This window comes from Contarinia nasturtii, unplaced genomic scaffold, assembly GCF_009176525.2.
Source record: "Contarinia nasturtii isolate CC-2019 unplaced genomic scaffold, AAFC_CNas_1.1 Cnas_scaffold_1240, whole genome shotgun sequence".
In the NCBI taxonomy this organism is placed as follows: domain Eukaryota; kingdom Metazoa; phylum Arthropoda; class Insecta; order Diptera; family Cecidomyiidae; genus Contarinia; species Contarinia nasturtii.
This window is the reverse complement of record NW_022198581.1, coordinates 6,393,490-6,409,226: the sequence shown is the minus strand read 5'-3', so window position 1 is coordinate 6,409,226 and position 15,737 is coordinate 6,393,490. Positions and strand designations below refer to the sequence as shown.

Genomic DNA, 15,737 nt, shown 5'->3' with positions numbered 1-15,737 from the left:
GTTGTCAAATAAAAAAAAACGTAACACAAACGCAATGCAACAAATTCGTTCAGAGCTGAGATACATGACAGCACTCTTATGTTTTAATATTCATTATGTTTTTAATTAAAAAAAAAAAATTACAATTCAACAACGAGCGAATCTCAAATTAAATTAATTTTTTGGCCATTGATGATGATGATGATGACAATTAGCGAATCGTGCTAAATTGTTGAAATTCGACCGATGTAAATTTCCCTAATCCTTCCAATAGATATTTACGACCTTCGATCGGTGAATGTATTCGAATTTGTCTCATATGGGTATCACGGCCATTTTGATGATTTGAAATGACGGCTATTTGAATCATAAATGTTCGAATTGGATTATTGCGAACATCCTTGATTGGAATTTGCACCCAACCTGAAAAATTAAAATAAATGAGAATGATACACGTTTCATTTTTATTGATGCACTCTTTATACCTGTCGGTTCGACCAAGTCGACAATTTCTATTTCTTGTAAATCATTAAAATGCGTCCCAGATCGTATTGATATGCGGCTCGGTGTGTAACTTTCGTCCAATTTGTAATCTGTATAAATGTATATTTGATTGACAGCTGTTTTACGTTGAAATTGAATATTCACCAAATGCGGCAATTGACCATCTGATTGCCAATATGTATCCATGCAATTATCACGTAATTGCTCCACACCAAAACCTTTTGGATTCAAATTGACATCGAAACAGTTTAGCACGTTCCAATACGGACGCTCAGTGGTATTGTGTCAGTGAAATAAATTTACCTGGTTTACATGATGACAGACTCCAAACAGCTTGGGCTCCAACCTCTGTTACACTTCCCGTGTATTCTTCATTCATTGGATCAGCATCGCCACCAGATTTTGTACTCATTTTCTTTAAAATAGATTCAGTCGGCTTTTTTTACAATCAATTAACATCAGATACTTCGTTCTAGTTGTAAACAAACGCATTTCAATTGAACACCTAATTCAATTTGTCATCGCTGTGATGGCGCTGATAACACAACAAAGATTTTACTAATGTGAGTTAAGGTCATACTTATCGAAAAATACAATTGGAATTAAGAGGAATGGAAAAGAGAATTTTTGAAAAAAAGAAGAAAATTATCAGTTTGAAATTAAAGACAATACCATATTCATTCAGAAATTCAATGTAAATGAACGGAATGACTTTTAAAGAATCTACATTTAAACGAAATAGACGTTTATAAATTATTTTTGAATTTTTGACTGATTGATTTTTTTTTTGACTGAATTTATTTTAAGAAAATGTGCATTAAATTTCCTAATCGCATAATTTAATTGTGATAAATTTCAAAAATAATAACAATTTATATAAAATATCAAACTAAACTTGGATAAAACTCATGATTCAAAATATGTTGTTGATCATTTCATTGCTGAAGTTATTTGTTTTGATAATAGGTTTGTTTTTATTGATGTCACCCGTTCAACGAACCAATTCAGTTGGTTTTTATTTGTTTCACATATCAAACTCATGAAAGATATCAGATATATCTTTTCAACTTCGTTCAATTGTTGTCAAAAATAACTAACTGAAACTGATTGTGACGATGAAACACCTGAAAAGTAGAAAAATATTGCTTTGGACAAGTGTAATTTAAATTTTGTTATCAACTCAAATCGTTCTTTTTTTTATTGCTCAAATATATGGATTGTGTGAAACACATGTTTGCGAAATAATTTCGTAGAATGACACAAGTAAAATTGAAATTAGCGTATATATGCTTCTGTTAGGCAAATAAAAAAAAAATATATTTGATTTTGTTTTTCGTTGATCAATTTATGGATGGTACGGCAAGTATATTAGTAAATATTACAAAAACGTGATGGGGCATCAGTCCATACTGAAAAATTAAAATAAAGTTGATAAAAAATGTGGGCTCTAATTTCATTTGAATTTCTACCTTTATATGTCCATGAATGAATGTCTCTGTTATTATATAGTTGTTCGTTGGCAATTTTCTTTTTATCTCCCGTTGCAAATATACGCCATTCGTACTGTGAGGGGATGAAAGCGTTCAAACAACATCTTCCTCCAGTGTTGCCGCAGTACGTTGGATCCGGTGCATCCACCCATACTAAAAGAAAAACAAAAATCGTCAGGCATTTTAAGTTCAAGTACACCTGCTTATATATAAGCTTATACGTTTTACCTTGATGTAAATTACGATTGAATCGACTTTGGTTTTCGCTAAGTTTTTCATTCAAGGACGGAAAACGGTGAGCTTTATAGTATATACTAGAAGGATGTGGAGCGTCAACTCTCATTGGTACGACAGCAAGAACTGTACACCCACTTGTTGGTTGTGGAAAAAAATTAAAAAATGCCGAACTTGAACCAATCAACACTATGCAGGCAGACACACACAAAAAAAGTGACTCATTTAATTGATTAAAGATAATTCACGCATAAATGATATTTGAAAATTAAATAACTCACCAGCAAATAACACGGTACAAATGATAAAAAACTGCATGTTGCACGTATTTCAGGTCTCAATCACCACTAAATTAAATTTTAAATTCCGTCTGTTTTTTTCTCGTTGCGGATTTTTTTCTTTAAAGCTGTAAAGCAATTATATAATAATCGTAAAATAAATAATTCACGATTAAAAATGTAGAGCAAATGTTTTGCGTGTGCTAATAATTAAAATCAAGTTTCGATTCAGTTTTGTTTCGATCGATGAATTTTTAGATATATCCAGTGTGGCGGCAGCTATAAGACTAAGTATTTCAGACGTGTTCATTATATTTAACTGTGGCGCTCAAATGTTCACGCTTTTCTTTGACGAGCAATGATGAAATAAATAAACACAATAAATCACAATTACTGTTCAATGTCTCGACGCTTCGTAGTTCGTTGTTTTCAACGTGCAAATGAAGTTTACCGAGTTCATGTCTATTTCATGTGTATGAAATGTCCTACATTCTGGATTTTTTTGTTATTTATTTTCTGGTAAATTCCCATTTTTTTATGTGTCATTTTAACGATCGTTGTCTGTTCAAGTGAATTTCATTAAAATATGTTTTTCTTTCCATTCCATTGTTTTATATCCACGCGCTTCTCCGAAATTTCAAGTGCGATAAGCTTTGAATTATCTGATAAAGAGACGACAAAAAAGAGATGAAAATGATGATAATGATAATATCGAAATTTGTAAATATTACTCATTTGTTTTAAAATTGGTCACATGTATTTTGTTTTGTTACTTCATGTGTATTTTCGTCGTTTTTGTTACACAAATTAAATTGATGCAAAGAAATGGTACTTAAATGGTACCCTTGATTACAAAAAACCATTCAAGCGATATACTGATGATAAAATTACTACAATAAATAACAACTCTATCGATTTATGACTAAACGATTGCATTAATGCAATTATACATTTATAAATTGTCAGAGAAAAAAAAGATACGACACGTGTTTGTTTGTTTTTTTAAATGGCAATTCAAGTAAGTAATAATTCTTTATTGAAGACTTTAGTTTTAAAAACTTATATATCTCCAGTTTTTGTTTCCACTTCTTTTGATTATTTCTAAAAATTTGATTCTCTGTTCATTTTCGGTTTAAATTTACAGTGCATGTGTCGAAATGCGTAAATTCATTTTTACTGCTTCGAGCTATACGGCGACGCAATTCGTTCATTATGCAATTGGCGTCTGTTTATTTTTTTGTTTTGACTTTTTTTCGGAGACTCTCTTCTTCGGCAACTTTCTGTTGTACAGGCGTTAAATGTTGTTGCAACAATTCTTCTTGGGACATTTGAAAATTACTATCGGCCCAAATATCACGCAATTTCTCCAAAATTGCACCCATCTTACGGCCACTGTATCCACATTCGGTTAAAATTGTACCGTTGATCGGAAACTTTGGCTGTTCCCATTCCAATAATTCATCGTAGATGTGTCGCTTGTCATTGTATTTCAACAGTTCCAAAACAAAGTCTTTTAGCAATTTAAACGAACGATTTTTCTGCGGCAAGCACATTTTCTGGTAATATCTGTTAAAGAACAATTCAATTGATTAATATTTTTTTTTCTTCGAAATTTTCATTTTAATTGAATAATACTTACAGCAATTCATCAATACCTCGTGTTACGGCCTTATTTTGGGCAAGGAAAAATGCCATGTCACGTTCATATGCCGACAATTTTAGTCGAGAATGTAAACAGAGTGCGTCTTCTCTTGAATTGAGCAGTGTCGAAAGGATTGTAACTGGATTGATGGCAACATCTTTGAATGTCGTTTCAAGTGTTTGTTTCAAACAGAACAAATCATTACAGTCAACGGAAGCGGGAAAACCTGCAACGCCAAAAACAAATCGTTCATATTTATTTAAATTAAATTATTTGAAGTAATATCGAATGCACTCACCAATATATCTTCCGGCTCCACATTCAATAAGTTTAATAAATAATTCCATACGATAATTTCCTTGTAATATTTTCTTCAATTCAGTCCAAATGCGTTCGCCGCTGATTTTCTGTAATCCATCAATATTCTCGCAAATGGCATCAATTGTTTTCGCATCAAAATTGTCGGGTATATCAGAAATTCTGCCATAAAAACTGAAAACAAGCAAAAAAAAAAATGAACAAACGAAAATTATACAGTGACATAGTCACTTAGTTTAACTTACCGAAAATATCTTAAAATACGTAAATAATCTTCTTTGATGCGATTGGCTGGTTCGCCAACGAAAACGACTCGCCGATTCTCCAGATCTTCATAGCCAAAAAAGTAGTCATATACTTTGCCATCGAATCCAAGATACATAGAATTAATAGTTAAATCACGTCGGCTGGCATCCAGCAACCAATCGGTTGTGAATTCAACTTCAGCATGCCTTCCATCGGTGTGAACGTCTATCCGCAGTGTGGTCACCTCAAAATTCTCTTCGTCATTGATGCGATTTGTGATGGTTCCATGTTTTTCGCCATTTGAATTGACCATACGAATATTTTCCTTGGTAAACATTTCAATCATTTCTTTTGGTGTTGCAGTTGTTGCAAAATCAATATCGATCGGTGTAATATTCATGAGCAGATCTCTGTCAAAATAAAACAAATGAAAAATTGTCACAACACACAAAAAAGAAAAAATTCCTACCTCACGGCACCGCCAGCTATGCGAATTTCATAGTTATATTTTTGAAACAATGCCACCAAATCAAGAATGTTCTTTCGCAGCATCGCTTTAAACTGTGGTGTATCAAGCGTTGTAATGACAGGATCATCTCGCCACTTCGTCTCCATATTTTCGTAATTGGATGCAACACTTTTCGATCGAAATGGATTCGTATTATTTACCGTATTATTACTAGTGATGCACCGTATTTGATGACGGTTTTTTTGCAAATGATAAGCAACAGTACTCAGTGTTTGACTTTTAGTCTTAAAATTCCGATGCAATTGAATGTTCGAATTGAACTGCTTCAAATGCACTTGACCAACAATGAACGAAGCGTTTCTTTTTATAACTATATTATACTTTTTAATAGTTGCATTCTTCCAGATATGTGAACATTGTTTGAGCATCATTTATTGGTATCGTATTATTTTGCTATATGCCGATAGTATTTTTTTTTTCGAACTTAAAAATGTCCATAAATCAATAGTTTTAAGCCTTTGGTATTTCACTTGAATTTATGCACAAAATCGAATTCCATTAGAATGTTACACATCGTAGTTATACTGTAATCAATGTTGGATCAATGATTTTCACAATAATCTACCAAATTTGCTCATTAACTAAAGAAAACATATCACCATAGTTTTTTTTTCTGAATTAACTACAAGCCGTCAAAAAATGTGTCAAAATGTGTTTCAACTAGAGTTGTTGTTGTTGTTTTTAATGGTGTCTCTGTGTATTATGGCAATGGGTTGTACTAGATTTTTGGTGTACTTGAACAGAATCGAGACTATTCAAATTATATTTATAAAATTTACTTGGATTTGGTAATTTTATCAAATACCGGCATTCCTATTATTCCATCTTTTTATTTTAAATTATTATAATTTTTTTCCTTTTTGAAAATCTACAATAACTGATCTTGGTTTTTTTAAATATCTTATGCTATCCACATCGTCGTCCATGAGAAATTGAATCATGAATTCGGTGCCTTGAAGCGATGATGGGTCAAAACCTTCCTTTTCCTGATTTGAAAGGCTTAATTCAACAAGTTGTTTTATTTATTTCATTAAAATGCTGAGCGAAAATGAATTTCACAAGAAATCGGATATTACTATTTCTTCTTCCCTTTTTCAACAAATTAGAAATAGCGTGAACGATTGAGATTTACACATAAGTTTTATGTAAAAAAAAATTTTTTTGATTTATACAATTGAATTTAAATACATTATTTTATGGCGTAATATTTTCTCTTAATCTTGACGCTTTTTTCTGAAGTTTCCGCTCTTTCAGTTCTGCAAAAACTTTTTCTTTTACATCGGCTAAATGTTGCTGCAACAATTCGTTCTCAGATATTTGAAAATTACTATCAGCCCAAATGAGACGTAACCTTTCCAAAATTAACTCCGCGCTGTGACCTCTACATCCATGCTTTTCAAGAATGGTTCGATTCACCGGATACTTGGGAATCTTCCAATCTAATAATTGATCATAGATTGGACGCTTGCCATTGTACACCAGAAGCGCAAGAACAAAATCTTTTCTCACTTTGAACGAATGACCTTGTTGTGGCACACACATCTTTTGATAGTGACTATGATTGAATGAAATGGATAATATATTTTCTACACTGTGGTCTACAATTAAGAAAAGAAAAGAGTAAAATACTTACAGTATATCGTCAATGTGACGCGTTGCAGTTTTATTTTCTCCAAGAAAAATGGCTAGATCTCGTTCGCCTGCTTTGAATTTTAGCCGAGAATTTAAATGAATGGCGTCGTCTTTCGAACTGATTAAAGTCGATAGGATTATAATCCAATTGATGTCAACATCTTCGAATGTTGTTTCAAGAGTTTGCTTTAAACGGAGTAAATCATCACAATCAACGGCAGCTGGAAAACCTGTAATTGATCACAAAATAATTATAATCGATTCCATGTTAATGTCCTCGATAATATCACTTGCCCATATATCTACTGGCTCCACATTCAATTAGCTTAATCAATAATTCGATACGATGGTTTCCGTGTAATATTTTTTTCAATTCGACTCGAATGCGTTCTCCGCTGATTATCTGCAACCCATCAATATTTTCACGAATAGCTTTGATTGCTTTTGCATCAAAATTGTTCGGATTTTCACATACTCTACCGTAGAATCTAAAATAAAAATGATAAAACTATAGTAGACATTTTCACAATATGCATGGCTTTGTTTACCGGAAATATCTCAAAATACGTAAATAATCAGCTTTAATGCGATTGGTCGGCTCCCCGACAAAAACAATTCGTTGATTTTTCAAATCATCAAAGCCAAAGAAGTAGTCATAGACTTTTCCATCGAATCCAAGAAACATTGAATTAATGGTTAGATCACGTCGACTAGCATCCAACAGCCAATCAGTTGTGAATTCAACGTCGACTTGTTTTCCATCCGTATGAACACCAATCCGTAATGTAGTGACTTCAAAATTTTCCTCGTCATTGATGCGAACAGTAATGGTTCCGAAAATTCCACCATTCGATTTAATAACTCGAACATTTTCCGTCACAAACATTTCGACCATTTGTTTGGGCGTTGCGTTTGTGGCGAAATCAATATCGGTTGGTGTGATATTCATAAGTAGATCTCTGTTTCGAAACGAAATTCGATAAAGTCATTTATTTAAAAAAAAAAATGATTTTATTTTACCTCACCGCACCGCCGGCAATTCGAATTTCATAGTTGTACTTCTGAAACAATGCCACCAAATCCAGAACGTTCTTTTTAAGAATCGATTTAAATTGTGGCGTATCAATTATTGTGATCACTGGATCAGCCCGCCATTTTGATTCCAAATCCTTGTATTTGGATAGATCGTTTTTCAATAAGTTTGAATCATCGCTGCTGGTGCACCGTATTTGACCACATTTCCTATCCAGATAAGGGGCAGCCAGTAGGTTTCGACAGTTATTGTACTCATTCGATTGAACGGTTGATCCAAACCGATTAACTTGCTCTTGGTCAATCGAAAATGATGAAAGCCCCCGTAAAACTCGGTGATTGCCATTTTTCCAAATTTGAAAACTCTGCCTTAGCATTCTTCTTTTAATTTTAAATAGTGGCTACTAGTTCTTTGATGCATAGAAATGTTCAGTCTTTAAAATGTCAACAAAATCGATTAATACACAAAAATAATAATAAACGAATTTCACCATAAAATCGGAATATTTCATTTGTTGTTTAATCTTTTAGAATGTTTTGCAGCCGTCAAAACAATGTGTCAAAATGTGAGTGTTTTGGTTATTGTTGTTGTTCTTACATGTGTTTAACTTTAACGTATTCTCTTCTAGTACAACTGTTGTGGTTTTGCATACAAATACACATTTCTAGCTATTTAAAGCAAGCATGTGTAATATTTACAGCAATCAAAAATTGCTTGGAATAAAATTATTGGGAAATTAAAAAAAATCAAAGTTTTATCTTCTTTTTTATTGACTAATAAAAAAAATGCATTCAAAATCAAATTTAATAACTATTTCCTTAAATACAATCTACAGTCGTGCAGTAAATTTTTTTCGATTTTTTTTTGACTTTTTTTCAGCCTCCAGCTCTTCGATAGCTTTTGCTGCGATGGTTGTAAGGTGTTGCTCCAACAGTTCGTCCTTTGATAATTGAAATTTACCATCGGCCCAAGCGACACACAGTTTATCCAGAATTAATTCTGCCACGGTTCCTTTATATCCACGCTTCGACAAAATGGGTTTGTTGATCGGAAATTCTGGCATCTCCCATTCCAATAGTTGGTCATAGATTTGTCGTTTGTCGTTATATTTCAAAAGTTCAAGAGTATACTCTTTTGAGATTTTAGACGAACGTTTATTCTGCGGTATGCACAACTTTTGGTAGTGACTGTTAACGAAAACATATTTTTTTTTCATTTGAAAAGTTGAATTATGAAAAAAACATTTTTTTGAAAAACCAATTAAGAACGTTACTCACAATAAGTCATCAATGTCACCCGTTTTCGTTTTATTTTCCGCCAGAAAAATGGCCAGATCTCGGTCAAATGCTGTGGGCTTGAAGCGGGTATTCAAATGAATTGCATCATCTTTTGAACTAAGTGCTGTAGAAACGATTGTAGTCGGATGGATGGCAACATCTTTGAATGTTGTTTCAAAAGTTTTCTTCAAACGGAGTAAATTCTCACAGTTAACCGAAGCGGGCAGACCTGCAAAACAAAATGACATTTTTTCAATTTAATTTTCCTCGTTCATTTTGTCAACGGGTGTTTTAATTGTCTAAGATCAATCACTTACCAATATATTGACTTGCGCCGCATTCAATAATCTTTGCAAAAATGTCAAAGCAATGCTTTCCAATTAACGTTTTCCTCAATTCACACCAAATACGTGGTCCACTGATATCCTGCAAACCATCAATATTTTCACAAATTGCTTTGATGATGTTCGCATCAAAATTATTTGGACTATCTGACACTCGACCGTAGAATCTAAAATAAAAATGATAAAACTAGCAGATATAGAGAAACATATATGCATTGTTTTGCTTACCGAAAATATCTCATAATTCGTAAATAGTCCTCTTTAATCCGTTTGTCTGGTTCCCCGATAAAGACGATTCGACGATTTTTCAAATCTTCGTAGCCAAATAAATAGTCGTATACTTTGCCATCAAAGCCAAGAAACATGGAATTGACGGTGAAATCGCGGCGATGAGCATCCAGCAACCAATCGGTTGTAAATTCAACATCCGCATATCTTCCATCTGTATGAACGTCAATCCGTAGTGACGTCACTTGAAAGCGTACATCATTTGGGAAGAGAGCTGTAACAGTTCCGAATTTTTCACCATGCGCATTGATCGTACGAATATTCTGCTTCCAAAACATTTTTACCATTTGTTTTGGCGTTGCAGTTGTTGCGAAATCAACATCTGCTGGTACGACATTCATTAGCAAATCTCTGTTTCACCAAAAGAAACACCATTAGTTTTATTTATTCTTTAATGAAAATATAGATGATAGATTTTCACCTGACGGCACCACCGGCAATGCGAAGTTCATAACCGTTTTTCTTAAAAAGCTCAATCAATTCGAGCATTTCCTCTCCTTGTAGTACCGATTCAAGTTTCTTTGGATCAAGTGTTGTGATTACTGGATCGGCTCGCCATTTAAAATTCGCCTCTAATTCTCTGTATTTTGATGAAATGTTTTCTGATATTGTGCTATCCACATTGATGCTGGCACAACGTATCTGATTGCATTTCTCATATGAATAAAAGCCAATGGATTGTCTTGGTTTTTGAATTCTCAATGGAAATTGTGAATAAAATCTGTGCACTTGATTAATGGCGGAAGGGGTGAGCCTTAAAATGTTATACTTATTACAGCCTTTTGCATTTTTACACATTTGTGTGATGTGTTTAAAGATCATTTTCATTTATTTATTCTCTCTGAACATATATTTGTAATTGAATTTATTGAATTATTGTTAAATTACTGATATTTTTTTCCACAGAATTTATTCGTTGATTTTGTCAAACCGATTTCCAAATATTGCATAGTATTGTTTTTAAATCTTAACCTTAACGCCAACAATGTGTCAAAAATGTGTTGCGACTTTTGTTACTATCGGCTTCTGCTATTCTATCGATATATGTTGTACTAGAGTTGATGACACAAATACGATATTCAAAATTCAAAGTAAATTTATGGGGAAATTAAAAGACCACTTGTGCCAATTTGTTTACAACACCGAAGAACTTCAACATTTTGAATTTTAATTAAAAATTTGAATCGAAATCCAGTATTTTTGAAAAATATTAATGTTAACCTTAAATTTGATGTATGTTCTACAGAGTAGTATTCCGTTACTTAATTTACAAGAATTGTGAATCGACCTTATAAAAACATGTCTTTATGTAATTCGATCAGGTGTTTCACTTTTCGAACAATACATTTATTTATTTTCAATTTGAATAAATTCTGTCATATGGCCCCACAACTTGTATCCGAAAATGAAATCATTTTATGGACATGATTTATGCAAGGGGATTCTAACTAGGATTTTGAGTCCCAAACATGCTCCCAAATTCTATCAAATTCTCTTGAATATGACATTCGTGAACATCATTGTATAAAACCAGTTGCAGTTCCTTTGCGAAATTCCGCGATTTTTAAATCGAGTTATAAGTCTGTTGCAGTTTTTTCAATCCTGTAGATTCGCCGAAAAAATATTTATAAACAGATATTTCATTTTTATATTAATGTTTTCGAGAACACCAATTTTAGCTGACCTTTGTTATTGAACTTTTTTTGATTTGTTCACTTTCGATTCGAATCATCAATCTCGATTTCGAAGTGAATCATTGAATACAAATTTTCGTACAACATTGCTTATAAAATATTTTTGCCGTGATACTTCTTGTGGATTCGTCTAAGTTTGCGTAAACACGGATTTCATAAATTCGTGCAGGTTTTTTTGTAAGTTCTTTACAAATTGCGAAACTATTTGCCCATAGATATTTTTAATAATATAACCTTCCGAATTCAAATTTTGATAAACAAATTCAATCATAGTAATCCCTTAAATTTATCATACGCTTTTCGTGTTCGAATCAAAAATTTGTTCGTCACAAAACAAGATTTGAATCTCAACAATTGAGATGTTTATCAAAAGAGATTTTTAACAAGAGGTAGCCGCACCATTCAATTACTTGTTTAGCTGTTTGGCGTGTGTGATTGATGAATTGAAGGGAGACGATAACCAGTTTCTCAGAAATGTTCCAACAAATTAAATTTAGACAATTCATTTATTCTGTATTTAAATCGCATTTAAAATACTAATCGCCATAAAATGATTATAATAACAAGAATATCAGGTCAATTGGCAAGTAGCAAACTCGATTTCATTTATATTCTTATCACACAAGAATGTCGCTCGGCTTATTTTCTTTCATTGTTTCACGCGATCATCTTAGCCGCTTCAGCGTACATTGTATTTGTAATTGTAATACATTTTCGTATTTGCGTTTGTGTGAGCGATTTGTTTATCATTGGCACACGATCAGATGATTGGCAGTGTTTGGTGTCGCGTGTATGATTATTTCTTTATCTATCGATAGCCAAAGAAAATCGACAAATTCAGTAGTTTTTCGGTTGTGTTTTATTTCAAAGCGGGTAGCTGATACATCGCCATTTCAGCTCACCTTGCTCTATTTTCATCCGGTTTTTTTTTTCGTGGCGAACAGTTCGTGGAATCTTCAAAAATATCTATAGGTAAACAAAGACATATTGATTATTGAGTTAAACAGTGTTTGTATGTGCAAAAAGTATACTGCGGCAAACGCTGATAAGCGACTAATTCAACATAATTTCATTGTGTCTGACGTCAATATTCAAATTCAAGATACAATTATTATTTTCCAGTAACACCTACATTCATTTTCTTAATTATCTCACAAAGTCAATAAGAGTTAAATTCGTTCGCGCGCGCATGTGTGTATGTGTGTGTGTGTGTGTGTGTGTCTTTGCGGCATTGTGTTATGAATTGCGTGTGACGTATTTCATTGTTCAATCTTCTCGATCCGTTCACTGGTCACAATTTGAACTTGTGTTTTATTATCGTGTACAAAAGTGTAATGGCGAAAAAATTACAATTATTCCTTGATGCTTATCAACATGTGTAGAATGCTTGGAGCAATAAATATTTATCGCGATGATTATCTAGTCTAAGTTTGAATAAAATTCCAAGAATCGTAACTCTTCGATCCGGTTCAACAATTGATCGGCATCAAAGGAATAAATTGATTGATGTTTATTAACCCTTAACCGCACAGGCTAAAACAGTAACGTAAGCGCACAGGTGGGGTCTTTTTGGACCCATGAGAAATTTCATACAAAACTTATGCAAAATGGTATCCAATGAGTAAAATATGTCATTTTATAGTTAAAACATAGCTTATTCCTTACTTTCCAATACAGCATCACAATTTAATATTGATTTTTATGGAAAAAAAATCAATTATAGCCAAAATTCTTGGTAGTTATTGATATGTACGACTTTTAGACAGTCGTGTCTTTCACTAATATCGCTAATCGACAGTCGTTGGCCAGTTAATGTGCTTCGTGTACTGCGCCGAACTACCTCTCGATATGTGAGATCAATATAGAGACTGCTTCCCGAAGGGCGATCACACTTTGAACACTGTAGCTCTCTGGCATTTATAAGTTCAACCCTATGTAAACATTTTTCCTTCCTCTTCTTCTGCATTTGCAAGAAGCATGTGTGATATATCAGCTTAACTCTGAGACACCAGGTGGCAGCACATTTGCGTGATCGAAACCAATTACATTGCTTTATATGGAGTGCGATGAGATCGCGCTGCTTCCGTTCTTCCTCCATACTTGGCAAACATGTTGTTAGACGTTCGCAACAAGGCATACATTGTGTTTTGGATAGGATAGATCCGTAAGATCTCCGCAAGAGCTGGATCTAAGCGTGCGTAGGCCGCCGCATGATACATACTTTGATTGGCACGCCTGCTTTGATTTGCGCGTCGAAGCAACACAGAAAAACGAACGAATATATCATGCGGCGGCGTATGCACGCTTAGATCAAGCTCTTGTGGAGATCTTACGGATCTATCCTATCCAAAAAAAAAACAATGTATGAATATATATTATAATGGCAAATGCCATTTGATTTGCGATGAACAGTATACGTCACGGACGAAACAATTTACTGTGTTGTTGTTTGATGAAATGTAAATTGTTGTGTCAACAAATCTCCATGAGTTTCATATTGGCCCATACAGAATACATCATTTCCCATACAAAATAATTTGGGGTCCAAAAGACCCCGTTGTGCTTTTACGTTAGTATTTTGTATAAGACTTCCCAAAACTTCATCTATGCACCAAACATTGAAATTTTTGATTTTATCACATAGATATGATATTAAAAAAGAAAACGCTCAGCGAAATTTTCCAATTCTTTTTTATATTTTTGTGATTTTTTCAAAAAACTAACTCTTGGGGCCTAAGAGACCCCACGTGTGCGTTTGAGGGTTAATATGTACGAAAAGGCAGCCGTCGTACATCTTGAAACAATAAAATCGATTAAAGATTAGATATCATCAATCGGCAGTAAAGGCATGGTATGATGTTGATTCTTTTTAAAGTATACTGTACTTATATACATTTGAATGATATAACAGTTTATTTTAAGTGCCTCTGTTTAATGCACTGGTCGCAAATCCATATCAAATAATAAGTGGGTGTTTTTAATCCTTATATGGACACGAAAAAAATTGATAAGCTAGTTTATATTTAAAAATTTATTATAAATTACTATTAAACTAAGAATGCAACGTCATAAATTGAGAACAAATATATAATCACCCACAAATCCAAATGTACTATGCCGTCTGTTTGTCCAAATAAATTTCATTGCGTTTCAATTGATATAAAGCGCAGTACGTAGACTGGGAATTTCCTAACTACGCAAAAGAAATATAACAATACACACTTCATACGGTTCGAATGTCCCGAGATATATTAACATATATTTGATTTCGGTTTCATTTGCACAGAAGACTTCTTGGTATCGCGACGATATGAAATCGGCTAAAGTAGTTTTGTTGATAACCCTTCTTGGGCTGGTGCTCGTCGATGCCAAAATCTACAAAAAGTGCAATCTTGCTAAAGAACTCGTTGAAAAGCTTGGTTTTAGCCGGACATTGGTGTCGATGTGTAAGAGTTTTTTTTGGCAGATTTCTTTATTACTTTCAACTTATTTTTCTTTCACGGTTGATTTTTTTTTTGTTTCCGATGATGCAGGGATGTGTATGATTGTAGCTGAAAATAAAGAATTGGATACGAAAAAAGTGGCCGAATATAAACCTTTGGTGACAACTGGTGCCTCACCATATAAAAGTTATGGCTTGTTCCAGGTTAGAATTTGCCATTCTTTCTACGCCGTCAATCTGCAATCGTTTTTTAAAGTGTATGAAGAAATTGTCATTATTTTTTTTCCTCAACAGATAAATAGCCAACATTATTGTCGTGTCGGTTATGTTGGCGGCTTTTGTAAAATGAGATGTGAAGGTAATTGAAATGATTAATTTTCCTTTTTCGAAATAATTACTGTTTAACACGCATTTTTCCCGCAGATTTGTTGACGGATGATATTAAAAAATCCGCACAATGTGCGCAAATTGTTCTAAACAAGGAAGGTTTTAAGGCCTGGAAACAATGGGAAGCAAAATGTAAGCCACCCCAGAGTAATCCACCGGCGGTAAATAATTGCTTTGAAAAGTCTGCTAAAGTCATCGCTGGCTAAATTAATAAGCAATAAAAATAGTTTTGTTTTTATAACTGTAATATACCAAAATTGGAAATGTGTTTCAAAAAATAATCAAAAACAAATAAACGTAAAAGAGTTTGAATTTGAAGTACTATTAAACTAAATCTAGTATCGCCACTAAACGCACTCACTCACACAACTAGTACTGTCACACACAAATGTCATCGCATGACAAAGATACACTGTCGCT

The 15,737-nt window shown here is 33.4% G+C and overlaps 6 protein-coding genes across 8 annotated transcripts; 1 reads left to right on the top strand and 5 right to left on the bottom strand.

Annotated features, from left to right (window-relative positions):
• Nucleotides 1–44: 44 nt before the first annotated feature.
• On the bottom strand, nt 45–1,055 carry LOC116345135 (anaphase-promoting complex subunit 10). The gene is made up of 3 exons (XM_031774236.1): nt 787–1,055; nt 465–701; nt 45–402 (listed from the first exon to the last, which is right to left on the bottom strand). The coding sequence occupies exons 1-3, from the start codon at nt 893–895 to the stop codon at nt 191–193; spliced, it is 558 nt and encodes a 185-aa protein (XP_031630096.1). The 5' UTR covers nt 896–1,055; the 3' UTR covers nt 45–190.
• Nucleotides 1,056–1,644: 589 nt separating this feature from the next.
• On the bottom strand, nt 1,645–2,965 carry LOC116345122. Its single transcript, XM_031774210.1, has 4 exons — nt 2,489–2,965; nt 2,202–2,396; nt 1,953–2,126; nt 1,645–1,892 (listed from the first exon to the last, which is right to left on the bottom strand). The coding sequence occupies exons 1-4, from the start codon at nt 2,523–2,525 to the stop codon at nt 1,852–1,854; spliced, it is 447 nt and encodes a 148-aa protein (XP_031630070.1). The 5' UTR covers nt 2,526–2,965; the 3' UTR covers nt 1,645–1,851.
• Nucleotides 2,966–3,504: 539 nt separating this feature from the next.
• LOC116345120 (CCA tRNA nucleotidyltransferase 1, mitochondrial-like) lies at nt 3,505–6,227 on the bottom strand. The gene is made up of 5 exons (XM_031774208.1): nt 5,161–6,227; nt 4,691–5,101; nt 4,426–4,619; nt 4,125–4,353; nt 3,505–4,051 (listed from the first exon to the last, which is right to left on the bottom strand). The coding sequence occupies exons 1-5, from the start codon at nt 5,589–5,591 to the stop codon at nt 3,715–3,717; spliced, it is 1,602 nt and encodes a 533-aa protein (XP_031630068.1). The 5' UTR covers nt 5,592–6,227; the 3' UTR covers nt 3,505–3,714.
• A 114-nt stretch (nt 6,228–6,341) lies between these two features.
• Nucleotides 6,342–8,440, bottom strand: LOC116345121 (CCA tRNA nucleotidyltransferase 1, mitochondrial-like). Its single transcript, XM_031774209.1, has 5 exons — nt 7,873–8,440; nt 7,401–7,811; nt 7,147–7,340; nt 6,854–7,082; nt 6,342–6,775 (listed from the first exon to the last, which is right to left on the bottom strand). The coding sequence occupies exons 1-5, from the start codon at nt 8,259–8,261 to the stop codon at nt 6,415–6,417; spliced, it is 1,584 nt and encodes a 527-aa protein (XP_031630069.1). The 5' UTR covers nt 8,262–8,440; the 3' UTR covers nt 6,342–6,414.
• Nucleotides 8,441–8,621: 181 nt separating this feature from the next.
• LOC116345143 (CCA tRNA nucleotidyltransferase 1, mitochondrial-like) lies at nt 8,622–10,782 on the bottom strand. The gene is made up of 5 exons (XM_031774257.1): nt 10,216–10,782; nt 9,735–10,145; nt 9,480–9,673; nt 9,163–9,391; nt 8,622–9,072 (listed from the first exon to the last, which is right to left on the bottom strand). The coding sequence occupies exons 1-5, from the start codon at nt 10,620–10,622 to the stop codon at nt 8,715–8,717; spliced, it is 1,599 nt and encodes a 532-aa protein (XP_031630117.1). The 5' UTR covers nt 10,623–10,782; the 3' UTR covers nt 8,622–8,714.
• Nucleotides 10,783–12,245: 1,463 nt separating this feature from the next.
• LOC116345343 (lysozyme-like) lies at nt 12,246–15,635 on the top strand. Of its 3 annotated transcripts, none has more exons than XM_031774616.1 (5): nt 12,246–12,460; nt 14,775–14,934; nt 15,022–15,134; nt 15,225–15,288; nt 15,354–15,635. In XM_031774616.1, the coding sequence occupies exons 2-5, from the start codon at nt 14,799–14,801 to the stop codon at nt 15,521–15,523; spliced, it is 483 nt and encodes a 160-aa protein (XP_031630476.1). In that variant the 5' UTR covers nt 12,246–12,460; nt 14,775–14,798; the 3' UTR covers nt 15,524–15,635. The 3 variants fall into 3 exon arrangements, with proteins under 3 accessions (XP_031630476.1, XP_031630474.1, XP_031630477.1); XM_031774614.1 differs by lacking the exon at nt 12,246–12,460 and adding an exon at nt 14,320–14,339; XM_031774617.1 differs by lacking the exon at nt 12,246–12,460 and adding an exon at nt 14,408–14,455.
• The last annotated feature ends 102 nt before the right edge of the window (nt 15,636–15,737 follow it).

Excerpts from the sequence above, each read along its gene's own strand:
- LOC116345122 (XM_031774210.1), bottom strand. The coding sequence starts at position 2,525 with ATGCAGTTTTTTATCATTTGTACCGTGTTATTTGCTG. Across the intron at positions 2,397-2,488 it reads TTGTACCGTGTTATTTGCTG|TGTTGATTGGTTCAAGTTCG; the intron begins GTGAGTTATTTA and ends CTGCCTGCATAG. Across the intron at positions 1,893-1,952 it reads TCATTCATGGACATATAAAG|TATGGACTGATGCCCCATCA; the intron begins GTAGAAATTCAA and ends TTAATTTTTCAG.
- LOC116345135 (XM_031774236.1), bottom strand. The coding sequence starts at position 895 with ATGAGTACAAAATCTGGTGGCGATGCTGATCCAATGAATGAAGAATAC. Across the intron at positions 702-786 it reads TCTGTCATCATGTAAACCAG|GTTTTGGTGTGGAGCAATTA; the intron begins GTAAATTTATTT and ends TGAATCCAAAAG. Across the intron at positions 403-464 it reads CGACTTGGTCGAACCGACAG|GTTGGGTGCAAATTCCAATC; the intron begins GTATAAAGAGTG and ends TTAATTTTTCAG.
- LOC116345121 (XM_031774209.1), bottom strand. The coding sequence starts at position 8,261 with ATGCTAAGGCAGAGTTTTCAAATTTGGAAAAATGGCAATCACCGAGTT. Across the intron at positions 7,812-7,872 it reads ATTGCCGGCGGTGCGGTGAG|AGATCTACTTATGAATATCA; the intron begins GTAAAATAAAAT and ends GTTTCGAAACAG. Across the intron at positions 7,341-7,400 it reads CGTATTTTGAGATATTTCCG|ATTCTACGGTAGAGTATGTG; the intron begins GTAAACAAAGCC and ends TTTTTATTTTAG.
- LOC116345343 (XM_031774614.1), top strand. Across the intron at positions 14,935-15,021 it reads CCGGACATTGGTGTCGATGT|GGATGTGTATGATTGTAGCT; the intron begins GTAAGAGTTTTT and ends CCGATGATGCAG. Across the intron at positions 15,135-15,224 it reads AAAGTTATGGCTTGTTCCAG|ATAAATAGCCAACATTATTG; the intron begins GTTAGAATTTGC and ends TTTCCTCAACAG.
- LOC116345143 (XM_031774257.1), bottom strand. The coding sequence starts at position 10,622 with ATGAAAATGATCTTTAAACACATCACACAAATGTGTAAAAATGCAAAA. Across the intron at positions 9,674-9,734 it reads CGAATTATGAGATATTTTCG|ATTCTACGGTCGAGTGTCAG; the intron begins GTAAGCAAAACA and ends TTTTTATTTTAG. Across the intron at positions 9,073-9,162 it reads GGTGACATTGATGACTTATT|TCACTACCAAAAGTTGTGCA; the intron begins GTGAGTAACGTT and ends TTTCGTTAACAG.
- LOC116345120 (XM_031774208.1), bottom strand. The coding sequence starts at position 5,591 with ATGATGCTCAAACAATGTTCACATATCTGGAAGAATGCAACTATTAAA. Across the intron at positions 4,354-4,425 it reads TGGAGCCGGAAGATATATTG|GTTTTCCCGCTTCCGTTGAC; the intron begins GTGAGTGCATTC and ends TTGGCGTTGCAG. Across the intron at positions 4,052-4,124 it reads CGAGGTATTGATGAATTGCT|ATATTACCAGAAAATGTGCT; the intron begins GTAAGTATTATT and ends GTTCTTTAACAG.